Below are 25,369 nucleotides of genomic sequence, written 5' to 3'. Positions count from 1 at the left end.
GGGGGAGACGTGAGGATAGATAATGGGGGAGACGTGAGGATAGATAATGGAGGAGGCGTGAGGGAGGAGACGTGAGGATAGATAATGGAGGAGACGTGAGGATAGATAATGGGGGACACGTGAGGATAGATAATGGGGGACACGTGAGGATAGATAATGGGGGAGACGTGAGGATAGATAATGGGGGAGACGTGAGGATAGATAATGGGGGAGACGTGAGGATAGATAATGGGGGAGACGTGAGGATAGATAATGGAGGAGGCGTGAGGGAGGAGACGTGAGGATAGATAATAGAGGAGACGTGAGTATAGATAATGGGGGAGACGTGAGGCTAGATAATGGGGGAGACCTGAGGATAGATAATGGAGGAGGCGTGAGGGAGGAGACGTGAGGATAGATAATGGAGGAGACGTGAGGATAGATAATGGGGGAGACGTGAGAATAGATAATGGGGGAGACGTGAGGATAGATAATGGGGGAGACGTGAGGATAGATAATGGGGGAGACGTGAGGATAGATAATGGGGGAGACGTGAGGATAGATAATGGGGGAGACGTGAGGATAGATAATGGAGGAGGCGTGAGGGAGGAGACGTGAGGATAGATAATGGGGGAGACGTGAGGATAGATAATGGGGGAGACGTGAGGATAGATAATGAGGAGACGTGAGGATAGATAATGGAGGAGACGTGAGGATAGATAATGGGGGAGACATGAGGATAGATAATGGGGGAGACAAGAGGATAGATAATGGAGGAGACATGATAGATAATGGGGGAGACATGAGGATAGATAATGGGGGAGGCATGAGGATAGATAATGGAGGAGGCATGAGGATAGATAATGGGGGAGAGGAGGATACATAATGCAGGGGCTGGACATGTGAAGAGAACGCTGTTGTGCGGGTGGGGGGTATGTGAGGGGAACGCTGGTATGGAGGGGGAGGCATGTGAAGGGGAACTCTGGTGTACAGCAGGAGGCATGTGAGGAGGGAGCTGCAGCGGCTGGTATTGAAACAACACATGCCAACTTTTTCCCTGAAAACCAGGTACATGTTACATGCAATGACACAACACATGGCAAGTTGCCCACCCTGGCACTCCCCTCTTACTAGCCTCCTCCAAAAGCGCTCCTGCTCCTTTGATTGTCAATGGAGGAGATTCCGCTCTATTGCTGACTTCATCCACTTTAAATTCATCCTTTCCTCTTACTATTATGCCCTTTCTTGACAAACAAACCTATTTCACATATCTAATCTTCTCCCTATACAATAAACCCTGGCGCCTATTATTATTATCATTTATTTGTTAGGCGCCACAAGGTTTCCGCAGCGCCGCACATAGTACAAACAGTAGACTATACAGGGTATAACAGTACAGAACAATAAACAAAAGTACCGATACTTCAGAAACTCCAGGCAGGCAGATGCAATAGACACGGAGCAGAAGAACGGGTAAGGAGACAGGAGGGAAGAGGGCCCTGCTCAAGCGAGCTTACATCCTAATGGAGGGTTAAACAGACCAGGCACAAGGGGAGCCAGTTGAGGGAATGGGAGAGAGGGGAGAATGAGTGGAGGAGATGGGGGTTAAGTGGATGGTTGGTAGGCTTTGAGAAAGAGGTGAGTTTTGAGTGCACGTTTGAAGGAGCACAGAGTAAGAGAGAGGCGGATGGAGCGAGGAAGGTCATTCCAGTGAAGGGGGGCTGCACGGGAAAAGTCCTGGATTCTGGAATGGGAAGAGGTGATCAGAGTGGAGGAGAGGCGGCGGTCATTGGCCGAGCGCAGGGAGGGGGTGGGTGTGTGAATGGAGAGGTTAGAGATATAAGGGTCAGTAGAGTGGGAGAGAGCCTTGTAAGTGGTGGTGAGGAGTTTGAAAAGAATTCTGTAGGGGTAGAGGAGCCAGTGCAGGGCAAGGCAGAGAGGGGAGGCAGAGGAGGAGCGGCGTGAGAGGTAGATGAGTCTTGCGGCCGCATTGAGTATAGAGCGGAGGGGGGAGAGACGGGAGTGGGGGAGGCCGGTGAGGAGGAGGTTGCAGTAATCCAGGCGGGAGATGATGAGTGCGTGTATGATGGTTTTGGTGGCCTCCTGAGAGAGAAAGGGACGGATGCGGGCGATGTTGAGTAGTTGGAAGCGACAGGCTTTGGCAAGAGAATGAATGTGGGGGGAAAAAGAGAGAGAGGAGTCAAGGGTGACACCCAAGCAGCAGAGTTGGGTGACAGAGGAGATGGTGGTGTTGTTAACGACAATGGAGAGGTCATGGTGGGATGGGAGGCTGGGAGGAGGAAAGACAATGAGTTCAGTTTTGGAAATGTTGACTTTGAGAAAGCGCTCCGACATCCAGGAGGAGATGGCGGAGAGGCAGTCAGATACCTGAGCGAGGAGGGTGGAGGAAAGATGAATGTCATCAGCATAAAGGTGATACTGAAGGCCAAAGGAGGAGATGAGAGAACCAAGGGAGGAAGTATAGAGCGAAAAGAGTAGAGGGCCGAGAATGGAGCCCTGTGGGACTCCTACAGCGAGAGGGTAGGGGGAGGAGGAAGAACCAGACATGGATACAGAGAAGGAGCGGTTAGCGAGGTATGAGGTGAACCAGGCGTGGACAGAACCAGAGAGGCCGAGAGAGAGAAGAGTTTGCAGCAGGAGGGGGTGATCCATGGTGTCAAAGGCTGCGGAAAGGTCAAGGAGGATGAGTAGGGAGAAATGATCCTTGGATTTGGCCGATAGGAGATCATTAGTAACCTTGGCCAGGGTAGTTTCGGTAGAGTGGAGGAGGCGGCAGCCGGATTGGAAAGGGTCAAGGAGGGAATTGTCCGAGAGGTGCCTGATTAGGCGGCTGCAGACAATTCGCTCAAGTAATTTAGAGGCATAGGGGAGAAGAGAGATAGGGCGATAGTTGGCAAGAGATGTGGGGTCAAGATTTGGTTTCTTGAGGATAGGAGAGATAAGAGCATGTTTAAATGAGAGGGGTACTACACCAGAGGAGTGATAGGTTGAAAAGGTGTGCGAGGTAAGAGCAGGCAGTGGGAGAAATAGAGCGAAGGAGGTGAGAGGGGATGGGATCGAGAGGGCAGGTAGAGGGTAGAGGAAAGAATGAGAGAGCGAACTTCTTCACCTGTTGTAGGGCCGAAGGAGCACCAGAGTTGGGTGTTGGTGGGAGGTGACGCGAAGAGGGAGGCGGGAGAAGATGTTCAGCCTGATGGCCTCAATTTTGAAAGAGAAAAAGGTGGCAAAGTCAGAAGCAGACAGGGAAGACGGGACAGAAGGGGGTGTGGGGGAGAGTAGGGAGTTGAAGGTGGCAAAGAGGCGGCGGGGATTGGAGGACTGAGAAGAAATGAGGGACTTAAAAAAAGATTGTTTGGCGAGGGAGAGGGCGGAGCAGAAAAAAGAGAGGATGAATTTTAAGTGAAGGAAGTCGACCAGGGAACGAGATTTCCTCCAGAGGCGTTCAGCAGTGCGAGAGCACTTTTGGAGGAAGCGGGTGAGTTTTGAGTGCCAGGGCTGGGGAATAATGCGGCGTCTGCTGACAGTAGAGGCCGGGGCGACAGCGTCCAGGGCAGTAGAGAGGGAGAGATTGTAGAGGGAGGACGCCTGGTCAGGACAGACCAGGGACGGAAGGGGTGATAGGAGAGTTTCAAGAGAGGACAAGGAGGTATGGTCAATAGCGTCAAGGTTGCGCCTGGTGTGGGTGGCTTTGGGCGAGGCAGGAGCAGGGGAGGAGGACAGAGTGAAGGAGAGGAGATGGTGGTCAGAGAATGGGAAGGGAGAGTTGGAGAAGTCAGAGAGATCAGAGGTGAGAGAAGACAAGGTCAAGGGAGTGACCAAGACAGTGGGTGTGGGAAGAGGTCCACTGAGTGAGGCCTAGGGAGGAGGAGAGGGCGAGAAGTTTGATGATAGCGGGGTCAGAACAATTGTCAATAGGAATATTGAAGTCAATTTGCTACCATTAATTCTCTACTATGTCCTCCCCCCCCCCTTGTCCATAACCGTACTTGACTTTGCTACCTGCTTCAAAGACAAGACTCCATACACAATGATATCGGTTGACAGACTTGCTACCCCCCACCTGTCCTATCACTTACTCTGCCACCCTTGGCTCCTACTCTCCTGTAACTGAGATCCTCACTCTTCTCACCTCCTCTTCTACAACCTGTCCTCTCGATCCTGTACCCTCCAAGTTCCTCCACTCCCTTTCTTCTATTGCCTGTTGTCACCTTGCTCACTTCTTTAACCTCTCTCTCCCCACTGGTATCTTTCCACCTACATGGTTGTCCAGTTGAAATTGTGTCGGACTGCGGGGTTCGATTTGTCTCCAAATTTTGGCGAGCACTGTGTAAACCCCTCAAAATTTAGCAAAATATTTCCTCAACTTATCACCTGCAATCAGAGTCAACCAGGATTTAGAGACCTTCCTTAGCATCTTCTCCTCAGCCAACCCAGACAACTGGTCCGTTCTGCTACCCTGGGCTGAGTACTACATGAATTTGTAGTCACCATTGACTTTGTGACACATGTACCACCATCTATTGATTTTTATGGTTGGAGATTTATTGCATTTAATATCTAGACTGGCCAGTGTTTCTTCCTTTTATTGTTTTATGCATTAATAAATTGTTTTTATTTATCTCACGGATCGTACCAGCAGATTTTGAGTGTGCCAGCAATCAGCGCTGTTGTTGGGTGTTGTTACTATTGCTGCAGGCGCTGACGCACCTCTTTTCTGCACACTTTGAGCACCATATTTCTTTGCGCCAGGGTTTTTTTGTGTATTCTCGTTGGTACTAGACGCTGGATCCAAACCTCAGAGCATCTAGAGAATAGATTATATTTGGGACCAATCTGCAGGTCAAAAGAATTACAGCAGGTAAGTAGGCATCAAAGCAGGCTCCTTAAGCAGTGATGTTTATTAGCTCAGGAAGTCCTAAAAGGGACAGTTACATACACTAGTTTAAGGTACTAGTGATCTCCAGAAGTACAGATGGTAAAATGATACATTACATGGTAAAGCAGTGGTCTTTTCATACAGTTTTGTAGACATGCTAGCAGGACATAACCCAGTCCCCCGAACCCTGCTGGTCCCAAAACGTCTGACATTTTACATTAGCTATTTAACATCAGGATGTGATATTTCCTCCAAACTTGAAGTTGGCGCGATTTTAAACTTTAGCAAAATTAACATCAATCTCTGGGCTCCCAAATCACTTTGCTGTTTACATTGTTCAGACAGGTTCTAACACACGGGACAAAAAGCCTTACAGGAAACAAAGGTAACGGCCCCCTGCTGTGTTTGCAGGCCAAAACCAGTGGTGGCAACTTGACATGAAAGAGGTCTACTTAGACTTCATTAGGATTTCCTCTAGAAACGTTACAAAACTAAATCATGACATACTGTCTCAGAAGTTACAAATAAAATTTCCTTCAACATTTGCCTATTGTATCAGGAATCAGTACATTTCTGGTACAGAAATAGAACACATTATCAAAAAAGTACATTTGCAATGACATAATTTGGTGGCTGCGCCACTAATTGAAATAACTACAATAAATCATTTCTACGTGATCCAGCCACAGTCAACACATGAAAAGCCTTAATTAGCATGATTAGTTTGTCTTCAGAAGTTACAAATCAAATTTCTTTCAACATTTGCCTATTGTATCAGAAATCAGTAAATTTGTGGCTAGATCACTTATGAATAACTTGTATAAATGTATTTAAATTAATAGTGTAGTGCGCCAATTTATATCATTGCAAATGTACCAATTTTTGTATTGGGATATATTTCTTAGACAGTATGTCATTATTTGGTTTTGTAACTTTTCTAGAGGAAATCCCAATTAGGCATATGTTTGGAGGAATGTGTTTTCTGCAGCTGTCGAAAGGCAGGTAATCTCGTGTCAATTAGATATTTTCATGAATTATGCAAATTAAATTGCGTTAAATGCAAGATTAGAGAATATATTACATCCTGATGTTAAATTATCTGATGTAATATATCAGACGTTTCGGTGCCTGGTTGGATCAGGGGTTGGGTTACCCCCTGCCAGCATTTGTGTCAGAATCTGTATAAAAAGAGCTTTGTTTGATCATGCAATGTATTATTTCATCTGTAACTTCTGGAAAGATTGCTAGTATCATAAACTGTCGTGTGCAACTGTCCTGATTAGGACGGATTGAGTTAATAAAACATCACTGTTTCAAGATCCTGCTTTGACACTTACCTGCTGTAATTCCTGTGACCTGCAGATTAGACCAATCTAATCCGTTATCCAGCTGCTCTGAGGTTGGGACCCAGCATCCAGTACCAACGCTCTGCCCACTACCTGCAGCTCTGGCCAGTGTGATAGGTCAGGGGAACTATCCACAGCAACCCTGATCTGAATGCAAGAGGTCAGCGGTCCCAGCCCAGGTGACCAGCAAAGGTGTACACTAGCAGCGGCCGTTACCCACAAGCAAGAGATTCTAGGTGCCGGTGAAGGAGCCTAGTGGGGGCAGCAGGCTTCTCCTACTGCGTTTAGAGGGGCACAATTTGGGATAAAGAAAGGGGATGGTGGTAAGAAAAGCCCACCTGATCCCCAGCAAACACGGACAGGTTCGCATAGGAGGTCCATCCTGTTACACACACAAATATATATATATATATATATACACAGGAATTTATACATTCCACACTACCTGCCCCCTAAATTATACACCTGTTTATAATAATTACGCATAGAGCTTCAACCCCTCAATCTATACATTCTGGGTGACAGACACCTTTGCGGCCTTAGGACTCTAACCGCCCCCCTCTCCCACTTTCTTCCGAGTTACCTGACCTGTAACGTTCAGCTGTATGCCGGATTAGCTGCTGAAAATGTGTAGAAGTTGGGAATGATGTCACAGAGGAACAATATATATGATCAGTGCTTCCAAAGTGTAAATGTAATGCATGACGGCAGTTGTAGTTTACGGTGAAAATCACTTTACTCAGTGCCAGCTGCGATTCCCCACAGGATATCAGAAGATATACCGCCAGAAAACCCTCACACACGGGGATCTCTGGGGTCACAACAATGAAACAGATATCAGGCAAGTTTATTGGTTACATATTAGCTGTATGACAGACATTAAAGAAGGAATTGTCCATTGACCAAGAACATCTTCAACGCAGAGATTCTCAGTAACGATTACCTACTATGTATGTATATATATTTATTTATAGGAGTTCATGTGTTATTATATGGACTTTATCCAATCTCCTCTTACTGGTGATGGAGCCCTGAGCCGTGTAAAGAGTAATGGTGACCAGCACACTGTGTCATCGGTTTTTATAATGACGCTGACGCATTCCTCCCCTCCTGCATCGTTTGCTCTTTGGCTGCGACGTTGAACCTCCTACGGGAAACTTCTGGGACCTCGGTCTATTAGAGGAGATGATGAAGAACTTAGTTGTTTTTACTAACAGAAGGCATATTAAAAATACAATGGGAAGTATGTAAGACGCAATATTTACGGTGCCATGTGTTGCGTAGGTAGGATCTATCCAATACTCTAAACCCAGAGTAAAGAGCCTTATACACTTCATCTGTGCACAGGACACGAGTAGCCACTGGCAGTTAGCTCGCACATGTTCTCTTAAGGACAAACGTACGTGATTTCTCCCCTGTGAATTGCCTGATGAGAAACACAAGAGGATTTCGTGGCAAAAACTCTCCCGCATTGGTGACAAATGTGCAGCTTTACTCCAGAGTGGATTCTCATATGTTTACAAGGGCAGAGCTGCCACTGAAACCTCTCCCACACTCTGAGCAGACGTAGGACCTCTCCCCCGTGTGAATCCTCTCGTGCTTGACAAGGTCTGACCTGGTGAAGAAGCTCTTGTGGCAGTAATGGCATCGGTACGGTCTCTCTCCTGTATGATAACGCTGGTGTTTAACCAGCGCGGAGCTGCAGGTAAAGCTTTTTCCGCACTCCGAGCAGGTATACGGTTTTTCTCCTGTGTGAGTCCTCTGGTTATCTGCAAGGTTTGATTTAGTGGTGAAACATTTATCACATTCAGGACAGAAGAATGGTCTCTCCCCAGTGTGAACTCTGGAATGTGATAAAAGATGTGAGCGGCTAACAAATGTTCTCTCGCACTGCAGTCATACGGTTTATCTCCTGAGTGTGTAGTGTGAAGTATTGTGAGCTCCCCACTTTCTGCAAACACCTGGGGCTTCTCTTTCATGTGCGATTGCTTGTGCGACACCAAACAGGTCTTGTTGCTAAAACTTCTTCCACAATGGGGGCAAATATGGATTTTTCCCCCCGTGTCAGCCTGCTTATGTTTAGCGAGAGCTGAACTAAATCCGAATCTTTTCCCACATTCTAAGCATGCGAACGGTCTTTCGCCTGTGTGGAGTGTGCGACAAGATGCGAGTGGTTAAGGAAAGCTTTGCCACACTCACAGCATTTGTGCGGCTTTTCTCCGGCGTGCATTTTTTGATGGGTGCCAAGGCTCGAGTTACTCCTATAACTTTTCCCACATTGGGAACATATAAAGGGCTTTTCCCCGGTGTGACTACACTTATGTTTAAGAAGAGCAGAACTGCCGGTGAAACCCCTCCCACATTCTAGGCAAACGTATGGCTTGTGTGAATCCGGGAATGTGCGACAAGATGTGAGCGGTTGGCGAACATCTTCTGGCACTCTGAACATTTGTGCGGCATATCTCCGGTGTGTTTCCTTTGATGTGTCGCAAGGTTTGAGTTACTGCTGAAACCCTTCCCACATTGTAGGCAAACGTAAGGCTTTTCTCCAGTGTGCATTCTCTCATGTACAGCAAGGGCTGAGGGTCTAGAAAAACATTTCCCACATTCAGGACACGAGAACAGTCTCTTGTCTTCCTGAGCTGCTTTAGACAGTCCCTCGGAGGTGGACACAGCAGGAGGACCACCATTACTCATGCTGCACATTGAAAGCGAAGGCGTTTCGGCCTCTTTTTGGTCTTCGTGAGAACCTTTTGGTAGGATGGTCACGTATTTTCTCGTGTGTTGTCCAGGAACCAAAATATTAAGGCAACTGTCTGGCATGTTCTTCCTTGTTGATTTGTCTGTGGGGACAAAATAAAGTACCTTCCACATTAGTTTATCAGAGCGTGCCTGATCTACGGCTTGAACTTGTTTTTGATGCCCCCGTCCTCCTTTGTGATCGGTAGTCTATTATCTCAGTACTGCTGTCCTCTGTCAACTATGTCAGATATAGAAAACCAGACAGTAAAGTTAATACATATGTTTCTGTACCCAAGGTGCAAGTAAGGTCTGTTGGGTAACTTGGTAGGTGATCAAATTTTGTGACAAAGATCACAAATGAATGATCACTCCTTAACATTCATATCTGATACAATGTAGTTTAATAGAGTATTTTATTTTTAATAAAAACTTGGAAAATTAGTAAGATCGGCATTTTTTCCCCTCATTTATGAGCTGTATGTTTTGGATAAATCTGGAGACCGAAAAATTAAATACTTCTTTTCTAAAACGCCATATAATATTTATGCTGTGATAAAATAATACATTTAATGACACCTTAAAACACTGAATAAAACATACAAATATCCTAGATACAGTATTCAGGACAGGGGTATGGTCTCTCCCCAGTGTGAGCTCTGGTGCCACCATATACAATATAATGTCACCAGGGACATTGTCGTACTGGTGCCTAATGTTGGTATTTGAAAAGCACGGTGGTTATTCTCAATATTAACAAGTATCTAGGGAAAAATGAGTCTATTTTTATCTTACTATAGTTCTATTTTCTCCTTAAACTGTCTATTACCAATGACGCCCCTAATAATCACCTTGTCTTTCTGTCTGCTGGTCATCACTCACAGGCGGCTCCTCTCCTCGCTGGATCTTACTGATGAGATTTGGGGTGATATTACTGAATCCTATGAAAACAAACATACTGATAAGAGAAAAAATATGTGCCCAACAATTGTAACACCCAACTTGCTGTCGACTCTAAATAACAACAATAAATTATACAGTAAGTGTCGAAGTCAGCAAATTGGATAAAGTCATTTCAATTAAAGTCTAGCAAACTTGGTTGTCTTTGTCTGAAAAGATGCGTACGGTACGCTATGACGTACAAGGGCACGCTACGGCGTGAAAGGGCGTACGCATCCACTACACGTGGCAGCTACAGTAATTGGTCTTTTACCATACATTCGCACAAACACGCATACTTATAAAATAGTACACATTAATGGTAGTTGCAACACATAGTCAGTTATGTCGAAATATAGCAGTATTTATATGTTATATCAGAGTTACATGCATATTAGTGAAATACACGGAACAGGTTGAAGGAATAACATCATGAGTGGTATCATAATGAACCTTGTTACATATCCTACTGTTTGGTTCACTCTGCGAGGGAATCGCAGAGTGCATACACAAGTTATGAATGATAGGGAATTATGAACTACCTAAGACTAAGGAATCTTGGCGGGAAGAGCAGAGCATACCCCCTGCAGAGATGACCCCCTCCTTTGGATTCCTTAGGATTGTAATAAAAAATCTGCTTGTTACATTATAGCATGTAGAAATTATGTGTCACATTGTCTATGTATTCATCATCATCATCAACATTTATTTATATAGCACCAGCAGATTCCGTAGCGCATTACAATTGGGATTACAATATGTATTTCCTTTCTGTATTTCTGTACATCTCTTACCAATACCACAGAGCTATATACACACTGTATGATAATATATTGTGCACCTAGAGATATCAGCATCAGGTAATTCTCCATCATCACATGCTTGTAAACCAGCTTTTCCTCATCCAATAAACAGCCCCACTCTTTCTTGGAGAAGTAGACAGCAACGTCATCAAAATCGATATGAGTCTACAAAGAGAAAGACAGCTCTATGAAAGCCTGTTCTCTGGACCGCGGACATCAAGTCCCAACTAGCTATCGTCCTAGTGCAAGACCTTGATAAAGGCAAAACGCGTTGGGTGAGCTGTGTCGAGTGGAAAGGATTCCTGGTGATCTAATCCAATTGGTCCGGACCTTTAAGATCTTTGTTCTGCGAGATATGATGACATCTGTCTGGTACCCGGGATCTCTGTTTCTATGAGACTTGAATTTTATTATGTTTTAATAAATTGTTTATTAATTTTTATATACTGCACCAGAGTTCTTTTCTGTTTTGCTTCTTTATATATGATAATGGTATAGATGAGAGTGGACGATCTACCATTTGGAAGGAGAAAAGTTTTCAAAGTAACCATTTACAAGCCTAATATCAAGAGTTATTCTTGTAAGTGGAACACCTATGGGGCTTGGACAACATCGTGAAATTCTACATTAATACAATGATGCCAGTAATTACTTTCACTTTGTGAGTGTTTTCACAAAAGGGGGACTTGGTCCTCGGAATATTTGGGACCCGTGAACTTTTGAGGATTATACTGTACACTATCAAGATTATATATTATTTAGAATTTATGTATTAGATTGGCAATATTACACTATATATATTCTCTTGTCTTTTTTTATCATATGAACATTTTTCATCGGTGGAATCATGCGGAAATCATTCTGCACTCGAATATAAGTATTAATTTATTTGTATTATTGTCACTGGATACACATTTCTATATTTATGGAATAAACCTGACCAGAGATAAACCAGCATCACCATACTCTCACCTAAACAAAGCCCCAGTGTCCCTACCCTGTTCTACCAGACTGCATCCTAAGTATATCCTCCTCGCCTAGAGGCTTCCTATCCTAATCCAAACATAACCCAACATCACCATCCTCTTCTACCAGACTGCACCATAACTGTATGCCTCCTCACCTAGAGGATTCCTAACCTAATCCAAACATAACCCAGCATCACCATCCTCTTCTACCAGACTGTACCATAACTGTATGCCTCCTCACCTAGAGGCTTCCTATCCTAATCCAAACATAACCCAGCATCACCATCCTCTTCTACCAGACTGCACCATAACTGTATGCCTCCTCACCTAGAGGCTTCCTATCCTAATCCAAACATAGCCCAGCATCACCATCCTCTTCTATCAGACTGCACCATAACTGTATGCCTCCTCACCTAGAGGATTCCTATCCTAATCCAAACATAACCCAGCATCACCATCCTCTTCTACCAGACTGTACCATAACTGTATGCCTCCTCACCTAGAGGCTTCCTATCCTAATCCAAACATAACCCAACATCACCATCCTCTTCTACCAGACTGCACCATAACTGTATGCCTCCTCACCTAGAGGATTCCTAACCTTATCCAAACATAACCCAACATCACCATCCTCTTCTACTAGACTGCACCATAACTGTATGCCTCCTCACCTAGAGGCTTCCTAACCTAATCCAAACATAACCCAACATCACCATCCTCTTCTACCAGACTGTACCATAACTGTATGCCTCCTCACCTAGAGGATTCCTATCCTAATCCAAACATAACCCAACATCACCATCCTCTTCTACCAGGCTGTACCATAACTGTATGCCTCCTCACCTAGAGGATTCCTAACCTAATCCAAACATAACCCAACATCACCATCCTCTTCTACCAGACTGCACCATAACTGTATGCCTCCTCACCTAGAGGATTCCTATCCTAATCCAAACATAACCCAACATCACCATCCTCTTCTACCAGACTGCACCATAACTGTATGCCTCCTCACCTAGAGGTTTCCTATCCTAATCCAAACATAGCCCAGCATCACCATCCTCTTCTATCAGACTGCACCATGACTGTATGCCTCCTCACCTAGAGGATTCCTAACCTTATCCAAACATAACCCAACATCACCATCCTCTTCTATCAGACTGCACCATAACTGTATGCCTCCTCACCTAGAGGATTCCTAACCTTATCCAAACATAACCCAACATCACCATCCTCTTCTATCAGACTGCACCATAACTGTATGCCTCCTCACCTAGAGGATTCCTAACCTAATCCAAACATAACCCAGCATCACCATCCTCTTCTACCAGACTGCACCATAACTGTATGCCTCCTCACCTAGAGGATTCCTAACCTAATCCAAACATAACCCAGCATCACCATCCTCTTCTACCAGACTGCACCATAACTGTATGCCTCCTCACCTAGAGGTTTCCTATCCTAATCCAAACATAACCCAGCATCACCATCCTCTTCTACCAGACTGCACCATAACTGTATGCCTCCTCACCTAGAGGATTCCTAACCTAATCCAAACATAACCCAGCATCACCATCCTCTTCTACCAGACTGCACCATAACTGTATGCCTCCTCACCTAGAGGCTTCCTATCCTAATCCAAACATAGCCCAGCATCACCATCCTCTTCTATCAGACTGCACCATAACTGTATGCCTCCTCGCCTAGAGGCTTCCTATCCTAATCCAAACATAACCCAGCATCACCATCCTCTTCTACCAGACTGTACCATAACTGTATGCCTCCTCACCTAGAGGCTTCCTATCCTAATCCAAACATAACCCAACATCACCATCCTCTTCTACCAGACTGCACCATAACTGTATGCCTCCTCACCTAGAGGATTCCTAACCTTATCCAAACATAACCCAACATCACCATCCTCTTCTACCAGACTGCACCATAACTGTATGCCTCCTCACCTAGAGGATTCCTAACCTTATCCAAACATAACCCAACATCACCATCCTCTTCTACCAGACTGCACCATAACTGTATGCCTCCTCACCTAGAGTCTTCCTAACCTAATCCAAACATAACCCAGCATCACCATCCTCTTCTACCAGACTGCACCATAACTGTATGCCTCCTCACCTAGAGGATTCCTAACCTTATCCAAACATAACCCAACATCACCATCCTCTTCTACCAGACTGCACCATAACTGTATGCCTCCTCACCTAGAGGATTCCTAACCTTATCCAAACATAACCCAACATCACCATCCTCTTCTACCAGACTGCACCATAACTGTATGCCTCCTCACCTAGAGGATTCCTAACCTTATCCAAACATAACCCAATATCACCATCCTCTTCTACCAGACTGCACCATAACTGTATGCCTCCTCACCTAGAGGCTTCCTAACCTAATCCAAACATAACCCAACATCACCATCCTCTTCTACCAGACTGCACCATAACTGTATGCCTCCTCACCTAGAGGTTTCCTATCCTAATCCAAACATAGCCCAGCATCACCATCCTCTTCTATCAGACTGCACCATAACTGTATGCCTCCTCACCTAGAGGCTTCCTATCCTAATCCAAACATAACCCAACATCACCATCCTCTTCTTCCAGACTGCACCATAACTGTATGCCTCCTCACCTAGAGGATTCCTAACCTAATCCAAACATAACCCAACATCACCATCCTCTTCTATCAGACTGCACCATAACTGTATGCCTCCTCGCCTAGAGGCTTCCTATCCTAATCCAAACATAACCCAGCATCACCATCCTCTTCTACCAGACTGCACCATAACTGTATGCCTCCTCACCTAGAGGATTCCTAACCTAATCCAAACATAACCCAGCATCACCATCCTCTTCTACCAGACTGCACCATAACTGTATGCCTCCTCACCTAGAGGCTTCCTATCCTAATCCAAACATAGCCCAGCATCACCATCCTCTTCTATCAGACTGCACCATAACTGTATGCCTCCTCGCCTAGAGGCTTCCTATCCTAATCCAAACATAACCCAGCATCACCATCCTCTTCTACCAGACTGTACCATAACTGTATGCCTCCTCACCTAGAGGCTTCCTATCCTAATCCAAACATAACCCAACATCACCATCCTCTTCTACCAGACTGCACCATAACTGTATGCCTCCTCACCTAGAGGATTCCTAACCTTATCCAAACATAACCCAACATCACCATCCTCTTCTACCAGACTGCACCATAACTGTATGCCTCCTCACCTAGAGGATTCCTAACCTTATCCAAACATAACCCAACATCACCATCCTCTTCTACCAGACTGCACCATAACTGTATGCCTCCTCACCTAGAGTCTTCCTAACCTAATCCAAACATAACCCAGCATCACCATCCTCTTCTACCAGACTGCACCATAACTGTATGCCTCCTCACCTAGAGGATTCCTAACCTTATCCAAACATAACCCAACATCACCATCCTCTTCTACCAGACTGCACCATAACTGTATGCCTCCTCACCTAGAGGATTCCTAACCTTATCCAAACATAACCCAACATCACCATCCTCTTCTACCAGACTGCACCATAACTGTATGCCTCCTCACCTAGAGGATTCCTAACCTTATCCAAACATAACCCAATATCACCATCCTCTTCTACCAGACTGCACCATAACTGTATGCCTCCTCACCTAGAGGATTCCTAACCTAATCCAAACATAACCCAACATCACCATCCTCTTCTACCAGACTGCACCATAACTGTATGCCTCCTCACCTAGAGGATTCCTAACCTAATCCAAACATAACCCAACATCACCATCCTCTTCTACCAGACTGCACCATAACTGTATGCCTCCTCACCTAGAGGCTTCCTAACCTAATCCAAACATAACCCAACATCACCATCCTCTTCTACCAGACTGCACCATAACTGTATGCCTCCTCACCTAGAGGTTTCCTATCCTAATCAAAACATAGCCCAGCATCACCATCCTCTTCTACCAGACTGCACCATAACTGTATGCCTCCTCGCCTAGAGGCTTCCTATCCTAATCCAAACATAACCCAGCATCACCATCCTCTTCTACCAGACTGCACCATAACTGTATGCCTCCTCACCTAGAGGCTTCCTATCCTAATCCAAACATAACCCAACATCACCATCCTCTTCTACCAGACTGCACCATAACTGTATGCCTCCTCACCTAGAGGCTTCCTAACCTTATCCAAACATAACCCAGCATCACCATCCTCTTCTACCAGACTGCACCATAACTGTATGCCTCCTCACCTAGAGGCTTCCTAACCTTATCCAAACATAACCCAGCATCACCATCCTCTTCTACCAGACTGCACCATAACTGTATGCCTCCTCACCTAGAGGATTCCTAACCTTATCCAAACATAACCCAACATCACCATCCTCTTCTACCAGACTGCACCATAACTGTATGCCTCCTCACCTAGAGGCTTCCTAACCTAATCCAAACATAACCCAACATCACCATCCTCTTCTACCAGACTGCACCATAACTGTATGCCTCCTCACCTAGAGGATTCCTAACCTTATCCAAACATAACCCAACATCACCATCCTCTTCTACCAGACTGTACCATAACTGTATGCCTCCTCACCTAGAGGATTCCTAACCTAATCCAAACATAACCCAACATCACCATCCTCTTCTACCAGACTGCACCATAACTGTATGCCTCCTCACCTAGAGGATTCCTAACCTAAGCCTAACATAACCCAGCATCACCATCCTCTTCTACCAGACTGCACCATAACTGTATGCCTCCTCACCTAGAGGATTCCTAACCTAATCCAAACATAACCCAGCATCACCATCCTCTTCTACCAGACTGCACCATAACTGTATGCCTCCTCACCTAGAGGCTTCCTATCCTAATCCAAACATAACCCAACATCACCATCCTCTTCTACCAGACTGCACCATAACTGTATGCCTCCTCACCTAGAGGATTCCTAACCTAAGCCTAACATAACCCAGCATCACCATCCTCTTCTACCAGACTGCACCATAACTCTATGCCTCCTCACCTAGAGGCTTCCTATCCTAATCCAAACATAACCCAGCATCACCATCCTCTTCTACCAGACTGCACCATAACTGTATGCCTCCTCGCCTAGAGGCTTCCTAACCTAATCCAAACATAACCCAGCATCACCATCCTCTTCTACCAGACTGCACCATAACTGTATGCCTCCTCACCTAGAGGATTCCTATGCTAATCCAAACATAACCCAACATCACCATCCTCTTCTACCAGACTGTACCATAACTGTATGCCTCCTCACCTAGAGGATTCCTAACCTAATCCAAACATAACCCAGCATCACCATCCTCTTCTACCAGACTGCACCATAACTGTATGCCTCCTCGCCTAGAGGCTTCCTATCCTAATCCAAACATAACCCAACATCACCATCCTCTTCTACCAGGCTCAATTTGTACTTTATGCCTCCCTTTCACCTACAGGCAGCCTAACTATATCCAAACAAATCCCATTATCACTATTCTCTACTACTATCCTGTATCCTAACTCTATCCCCTCCTCACCTATAGACTTCCTAACAATTGGAGATAATTTCCCATGTAAGGGCTTCCACTGACCTCATCCATAAAACAGATTTTAATCATTGTAGCATAAAAAAAAAATATTGTCTGAAGACAGACGTCTGTACGTATTGGTATGTGTGTGCTCTACCGTCTTTCTGTTGTACTGTCAAGTTTCGGTGTGAGGAACAGGATGGTTTACCTTCCCCGCCATATGACTTGTGGCCACCATCTGTGCTGGTCTGTGGTCTTCTTCTGCCGTCCTGAAATGTAAGGAGATTGTCTGAAGAGAGTGATCATCTCAGACTAAACTCTTCTTTGTGGGTCTTTGGTAAATGTTTTAGAAAAATTTATGTTACACAACTTTTCACCTTTTGAACAAGATTTTTCCGTTTGTTACCTTCTATTTAAAATGTTTGAAATCTGAGAATAATCAGAAAGTTCATTAGAGATCATATTTTATAGAGGGAAATTCAGTATTCACATGGGTTCAGAGTACTATAATTTATTGTTCTATCATTTTCTGTGTTGTAACTGTCAGACTAGATTTCTATAAATGATGTTAACAGGAAATAACACCAGTATTTGACATTACCATATATGAGAGGCTGTATATTTCTGAGCTGAGTAATATATATGAAATAACTGGAGGGTAAATATCAACACCATGCTCTCTGTTACTCCCCTGTAGCAGAAGCCATTGTAGGAGAGAGGTGCTTCGCTAACTGAGCAGGCAGGGTGGGTAGAGGCCAATGCGGAAGGCAGGAGGACAGCGATACGATTGAGGGCTGGGGGGGGTTGGAGAGCAATACAACATAGGACGCGGGGAGACTGATACATCAGAGCGAGGGGAAGGGAGAATGATACAGTGGACGGCGGGAGGAAACAATATGACTGCGGGTGGAGAATGAAAAGTGGGGCAGATATGGCTGGAGGAGGTGCATATGACAAGGGGGTAGGTTAATATGGCGGGAGGCGTTGAATATGAGAGAGGGCGGGGTAGAACGAGATGATGGAGCAAGGGGAAGATTGGGGGAGAATGATAAGACGGAGGGCGGATATGATGAAAGTCAAGGGAGGGAGGGAGAAAGATACGACAGAGCATGGGGGGAGAGCGATAGGGTGGGGGAGGATGATACAATGGAGGGTGGGTGGAGAACGATAGGGCGGGGAGAACTATACGCAGAGTGTGGGGGGAGAGTGATAGGGATGGGATGGGGGTAGAATGATATGACGGAGCGTGGAGGGAGAGTGACGGATAGGGTGGGGTGAGAACTATACAATGGAGAGTGTGGGGAGAGTGATAGGTTGGGGGGATACCGATGCAACAGAGAGTGGGGGTTGAGGACTGGGTGCGGGTTGATGTGGATATGGCGGGAGGCAGGGGATACGATGGAGGGTGGGGAGAGCGATGCTACAGAGGGCGGATATGGCGGGAAGAACGATAGGACTGGGTGAGGGTTGATGTGGGGTATACGGCAGGGGTTACAATGGAAGGCAGGGGAGAGTGATACGACGGAGGGAGACGGATATGGTGGGGTAAGAACGATAGGACTGGGTGAGGGTTGATGTGGGGGATATGGTGGGGGTTACAATGGAAGGCAGGGGAGAGTGATACGACGGAGGGAGGCGGATACGTCGGGGTAGAACGGTAGGACTGGGCGAGGGGTGATGTGGGGGATATGGTGGGGGTTACAATGGAGGGCGGGGAGAGTGACACGACGGAGGGAGGCGGATACGTCGGGGGAGAACGGTAGGACTGGGTGAGGGGTGATATGGTGGGGGTTACAATGGAGGGCAGGTGAGAGTGACACAACGGAGGGAGGCGGATATGGCGGAGAACGGTAGGACTGGGTGAGGGGTGATGTGGGGGATACGTCAGGGGAGAACGGTAGGACTGGGTGAGGGGTGATGTGGGGGATACGTCGGGGGAGAACGGTAGGACTGGGTGAGGGGTGATGTGGGGGATACGTCGGGGGAGAACGGTAGGACTGGGTGAGGGGTGATACGTCGGGGGAGAACGGTAGGACTGGGTGAGGGGTGATGTGGGGGATACGTCGGGGGAGAACGGTAGGACTGGGTGAGGGGTGATGTGGGGGATACGTCGGGGGAGAACGGTAGGACTGGGTGAGGGGTGATGTGGGGGATACGTCGGGGGAGAACGGTAGGACTGGGTGAGGGGTGATGTGGGGGATACGTCGGGGGAGAACGGTAGGACTGGGTGAGGGGTGATGTGGGGGATACGTCGGGGGAGAACGGTAGGACTGGGTGAGGGGTGATGTGGGGGATACGTCGGGGGAGAACGGTAGGACTGGGTGAGGGGTGATGTGGCGGATACGTCGGGGGAGAACGGTAGGACTGGGTGAGGGGTGATGTGGGGGATACGTCGGGGGAGAACGGTAGGACTGGGTGAGGGGTGATGTGGGGGATACGTCGGGGGAGAACGGTAGGACTGGGTGAGGGGTGATGTGGGGGATACGTCGGGGGAGAACGGTAGGACTGGGTGAGGGGTGATGTGGGGGATACGTCGGAGGAGAACGGTAGGACTGGGTGAGGGGTGATGTGGGGGATACGTCGGGGGAGAACGGTAGGACTGGGTGAGGGGTGATGTGGCGGATACGTCGGGGGAGAACGGTAGGACTGGGTGAGGGGTGATGTGGGGGATACGCTGGGGGAGAACGGTAGGACTGGGTGAGGGGTGATGTGGGGGATACGTCGGGGGAGAACGGTAGGACTGGGTGAGGGGTGATGTGGGGGATACGTCGGGGGAGAACGGTAGGACTGGGTGAGGGGTGATGTGGGGGATACGTCGGGGGAGAACGGTAGGACTGGGTGAGGGGGGATGTGGGGGATACGCTGGGGGAGAACGGTAGGACTGGGTGAGGGGTGATGTGGGGGATACGTCGGGGGAGAACGGTAGGACTGGGTGAGGGGTGATGTGGGGGATACGTCGGGGGAGAACGGTAGGACTGGGTGAGGGGTGATGTGGGGGATACGTCGGGGGAGAACGGTAGGACTGGGTGAGGGGGGATGTGGGGCATACGTCGGGGGAGAACGGTAGGACTGGGTGAGGGGTGATGTGGGGGATACGTCGGGGGAGAACGGTAGGACTGGGTGAGGGGTGATGTGGCGGATACGTCGGGGGAGAACGGTAGGACTGGGTGAGGGGGATGTGGGGCATACGTCGGGGGAGAACGGTAGGACTGGGTGAGGGGTGATGTGGGGGATACGTCGGGGGAGAACGGTAGGACTGGGTGAGGGGTGATGTGGGGGATACGTCGGGGGAGAACGGTAGGACTGGGTGAGGGGTGATGTGGGGGATACGTCGGAGGAGAACGGTAGGACTGGGTGAGGGGTGATGTGGCGGATACGTCGGGGGAGAACGGTAGGACTGGGTGAGGGGTGATGTGGGGGATACGTCGGGGGAGAACGGTAGGACTGGGTGAGGGGTGATGTGGGGGATACGTCGGGGGAGAACGGTAGGACTGGGTGAGGGGTGATGTGGGGGATACGTCGGGGGAGAACGGTAGGACTGGGTGAGGGGTGATGTGGGGGATACGTCGGGGGAGAACGGTAGGACTGGGTGAGGGGGGATGTGGGGGATACGCTGGGGGAGAACGGTAGGACTGGGTGAGGGGTGATGTGGGGGATACGTCGGGGGAGAACGGTAGGACTGGGTGAGGGGTGATGTGGCGGATACGTCGGGGGAGAACGGTAGGACTGGGTGAGGGGTGATGTGGGGGATACGCTGGGGGAGAACGGTAGGACTGGGTGAGGGGTGATGTGGGGGATACGTCGGGGGAGAACGGTAGGACTGGGTGAGGGGTGATGTGGGGGATACGACGGGGGAGAACGGTAGGACTGGGTGAGGGGTGATGTGGGGGATACGTCGGGGGAGAACGGTAGGACTGGGTGAGGGGGGATGTGGGGGATACGCCGGGGGAGAACGGTAGGACTGGGTGAGGGGTGATGTGGGGGATACGTCGGGGGAGAACGGTAGGACTGGGTGAGGGGTGATGTGGGGGATACGTCGGGGGAGAACGGTAGGACTGGGTGAGGGGTGATGTGGGGGATACGTCGGGGGAGAACGGTAGGACTGGGTGAGGGGTGATGTGGGGGATACGTCGGGGGAGAACGGTAGGACTGGGTGAGGGGTGATGTGGGGGATACGCCGGGGGAGAACGGTAGGACTGGGTGAGGGGTGATGTGGGGGATACGTCGGGGGAGAACGGTAGGACTGGGTGAGGGGTGATGTGGGGGATACGCCGGGGGAGAACGGTAGGACTGGGTGAGGGGTGATGTGGGGGATACGCCGGGGGAGAACGGTAGGACTGGGTGAGGGGTGATGTGGGGGATACGTCGGGGGAGAACGGTAGGACTGGGTGAGGGGGGATGTGGGGGATACGTAAGGGGAGAACGGTAGGACTGGGTGAGGGGTGATGTGGGGGATACGCCGGGGGAGAACGGTAGGACTGGGTGAGGGGTGATGTGGGGGATACGCCGGGGGAGAACGGTAGGACTGGGTGAGGGGTGATGTGGGGGATACGTCGGGGGAGAACGGTAGGACTGGGTGAGGGGTGATGTGGGGGATACGTCGGGGGAGAACGGTAGGACTGGGTGAGGGGGGATGTGGGGGATACGCTGGGGGAGAACGGTAGGACTGGGTGAGGGGTGATGTGGGGGATACGTCGGGGGAGAACGGTAGGACTGGGTGAGGGGTGATGTGGGGGATACGTCGGGGGAGAACGGTAGGACTGGGTGAGGGGTGATGTGGGGGATACGTCGGGGGAGAACGGTAGGACTGGGTGAGGGGGGATGTGGGGCATACGTCGGGGGAGAACGGTAGGACTGGGTGAGGGGTGATGTGGGGGATACGTCGGGGGAGAACGGTAGGACTGGGTGAGGGGTGATGTGGGGGATACGTCGGGGGAGAACGGTAGGACTGGGTGAGGGGTGATGTGGGGGATACGTCGGGGGAGAACGGTAGGATTGGGTGAGGGGTGATGTGGGGGATACGTCGAGGGAGAACGGTAGGACTGGGTGAGGGGTGATGTGGGGGATACGTCGGGGGAGAACGGTAGGACTGGGTGAGGGGTGATGTGGGGCATACGTCGGGGGAGAACGGTAGGACTGGGTGAGGGGGGATGTGGGGCATACGTCGGGGGAGAACGGTAGGACTGGGTGAGGGGTGATGTGGGGGATACGTCGGGGGAGAACGGTAGGACTGGGTGAGGGGTGATGTGGGGGATACGTCGGGGGAGAACGGTAGGACTGGGTGAGGGGTGATGTGGGGGATACGTCGGGGGAGAACGGTAGGACTGGGTGAGGGGTGATGTGGGGGATACGTCGGGGGAGAACGGTAGGACTGGGTGAGGGGTGATGTGGGGGATACGTCGGGGGAGAACGGTAGGACTGGGTGAGGGGTGATGTGGGGGATAAGGCGTAGGACAGGGGACAGACTTGCCTACATCTTGGCCGCCCCTGGGAGGTCTCAGGGAGGTGCTGGGGTGCAGTGTTATTGGGGTGACAGGACATATAATAAGCAGGATCAGAGTACAGTGATCACCTCTATGTGGAGACACCGAGCACATCTATAATGATGTCACAGTAATAACAACAGGTCTCCACAATCACCGGGTGTCCAGGTCTCCGCCTCCTGCTCGGTCCTCGGGGTCACCCGGCGCCGCCTCCTCAGTATGATCCATATGTTATAGACATATCCCCAGACCGGAAGTGTCTGCTGGAGCCGGAAGCAGATGGAACGCAAACAGGAAGTGCAGGAAGTACTTCCGGGTACCTGAATGGCTGCGCTGAGACAGGAGACAGAGACACCCAGGTCTGTTATCTACAGTAATATATTATACAGTAATGTCATTTATATCTCATCCTATCACATTATATTATATGTCCTGTTATTATATGTTATCAGTGAGCTCTGCCTCCATATTCATGTTATATTATTATATATATATATCACATTACATTGTATATCCTGTTATTATATGTTATCAGTGAGCTCTGCCCCCATATTCATGTTATATTATTATATATATCACATTACATTGTATATCCTGTTATTATATGTTATCAGTGAGCTCTGTCCCCATATTCATGTTATATTATTATATATATCACATTACATTATATATCCTGTTATTATATGTTATCAGTGAGCTCTGCCTCCATATTCATGTTATATTATTATATATATCACATTACATTGTATATCCTGTTATTATATGTTATCAGTGAGCTCTGCCTCCATATTCATGTTATATTATTATATATATCACATTACATTGTATATCCTGTTATTATATGTTATCAGTGAGCTCTGCCTCCATATTCATGATATATTATTCTATATATCACATTACATTGTATATCCTGTTATTATATGTATCAGTGAGCTCTGCCTCCATATTCATGTTATATTATTATATATATATCACATTACATTGTATATCCTGTTATTATATGTTATCAGTGAGCTCTGCCTCCATATTCATGTTATATTATTATATATATCACATTACATTGTATATCCTGTTATTATATGTTATCAGTGAGCTCTGCCCCCATATTCATGTTATATTATTATATATATCACATTACATTATATATCCTGTTATTATATGTTATCAGTGAGCTCTGCCTCCATATTCATGTTATATTATTATATATATCACATTACATTGTATATCCTGTTATTATATGTTATCAGTGAGCTCTGCCTCCATATTCATGTTATATTATTATATATATATCACATTACATTGTATATCCTGTTATTATATGTTATCAGTGAGCTCTGCCTCCATATTCATGTTATATTATTATATATATATCACATTACATTGTATATCCTGTTATTATATGTTATCAGTGAGCTCTGTCCCCATATTCATGTTATATTATTATATATATCACATTACATTGTATATCCTGTTATTATATGTTATCAGTGAGCTCTGCCTCCATATTCATGTTATATTATTATATATATCACATTACATTGTATATCCTGTTATTATATGTTATCAGTGAGCTCTGCCTCCATATTCATGTTATATTATTATATATATCACATTACATTGTATATCCTGTTATTATATGTTATCAGTGAGCTCTGCCTCCATATTCATGATATATTATTCTATATATCACATTACATTGTATATCCTGTTATTATATGTATCAGTGAGCTCTGCCTCCATATTCATGTTATATTATTATATATATATCACATTACATTGTATATCCTGTTATTATATGTTATCAGTGAGCTCTGCCTCCATATTCATGTTATATTATTATATATATCACATTACATTGTATATCCTGTTATTATATGTTATCAGTGAGCTCTGCCCCCATATTCATGTTATATTATTATATATATCACATTACATTATATATCCTGTTATTATATGTTATCAGTGAGCTCTGCCTCCATATTCATGTTATATTATTATATATATCACATTACATTGTATATCCTGTTATTATATGTTATCAGTGAGCTCTGCCTCCATATTCATGTTATATTATTATATATATATCACATTACATTGTATATCCTGTTATTATATGTTATCAGTGAGCTCTGCCTCCATATTCATGTTATATTATTATATATATCACATTACATTGTATATCCTGTTATTATATGTTATCAGTGAGCTCTGCCTCCATATTCATGTTATATTATTATATATATCACATTACATTGTATATCCTGTTATTATATGTTATCAGTGAGCTCTGCCCCCATATTCATGTTATATTATTATATATATCACATTACATTGTATATCCTGTTATTATATGTTATCAGTGAGCTCTGCCTCCATATTCATGTTATATTATTATATATATCACATTACATTATATATCCTGTTATTATATGTTATCAGTGAGCTTTGCCTCCATATTCATGTTATATTATTATATATATCACATTACATTATATTATATATCCTGTTATTATATGTTATCAGTGAGCTCATTTATTTACAGTAATGTCTCTCCCTACCATATCATGTTATGTTAGATTGAATTATCTACATGTCATATTAGATAATTTATACTCTTTTGTTACACTGGTTTTTTATGATCACATCC

General features: G+C 46.7%; 3 protein-coding genes and 1 long non-coding RNA gene across 7 annotated transcripts in view; 1 reads left to right on the top strand and 3 right to left on the bottom strand.

The window, feature by feature from the left end:
• The window catches only part of LOC142160092 (uncharacterized), a 270,628-nt gene that overhangs the window by 209,633 nt on the left and 35,626 nt on the right, over nt 1–25,369 (bottom strand). The window lies entirely within an intron of this gene.
• On the bottom strand, nt 7,051–7,733 carry LOC142160136 (uncharacterized). Its single transcript, XR_012693060.1, has 2 exons — nt 7,488–7,733; nt 7,051–7,395 (listed from the first exon to the last, which is right to left on the bottom strand). It is a non-coding gene; the product is annotated as an uncharacterized LOC142160136 (long non-coding RNA).
• LOC142160654 (zinc finger protein 92 homolog) lies at nt 8,587–23,003 on the bottom strand. Its single transcript, XM_075215515.1, has 5 exons — nt 22,874–23,003; nt 17,448–17,508; nt 10,742–10,868; nt 9,813–9,902; nt 8,587–9,065 (listed from the first exon to the last, which is right to left on the bottom strand). The coding sequence occupies exons 2-5, from the start codon at nt 17,475–17,477 to the stop codon at nt 8,587–8,589; spliced, it is 726 nt and encodes a 241-aa protein (XP_075071616.1). The 5' UTR covers nt 17,478–17,508; nt 22,874–23,003.
• LOC142160093 (uncharacterized) overlaps nt 22,998–25,369 on the top strand; it is a 19,162-nt gene continuing 16,790 nt past the window's right edge. For all 4 annotated transcript variants that reach the window (XM_075215031.1, XM_075215030.1, XM_075215032.1 and 1 more), the window contains exon 1: nt 22,998–23,081. The gene's annotated coding sequence lies outside the window, so the exon portion shown is untranslated. The remainder of the gene's footprint in view (nt 23,082–25,369) is intronic.

This window comes from Mixophyes fleayi, chromosome 6, assembly GCF_038048845.1.
Source record: "Mixophyes fleayi isolate aMixFle1 chromosome 6, aMixFle1.hap1, whole genome shotgun sequence".
NCBI lineage: Eukaryota > Metazoa > Chordata > Amphibia > Anura > Limnodynastidae > Mixophyes > Mixophyes fleayi.
The sequence above is the reverse complement of the archived record's forward strand: the minus strand, read 5'-3'. Positions and strand labels throughout refer to the sequence as shown.

Excerpts from the sequence above, each read along its gene's own strand:
- LOC142160654 (XM_075215515.1), bottom strand. The coding sequence starts at position 17,477 with ATGGTGGCCACAAGTCATATGGCGGGGAAG. Across the intron at positions 10,869-17,447 it reads CAAGTCATATGGCGGGGAAG|ACTCATATCGATTTTGATGA; the intron begins GTAAACCATCCT and ends TTCTCTTTGTAG. Across the intron at positions 9,903-10,741 it reads CCTGATGCTGATATCTCTAG|GATTCAGTAATATCACCCCA; the intron begins GTGCACAATATA and ends TTGTTTTCATAG.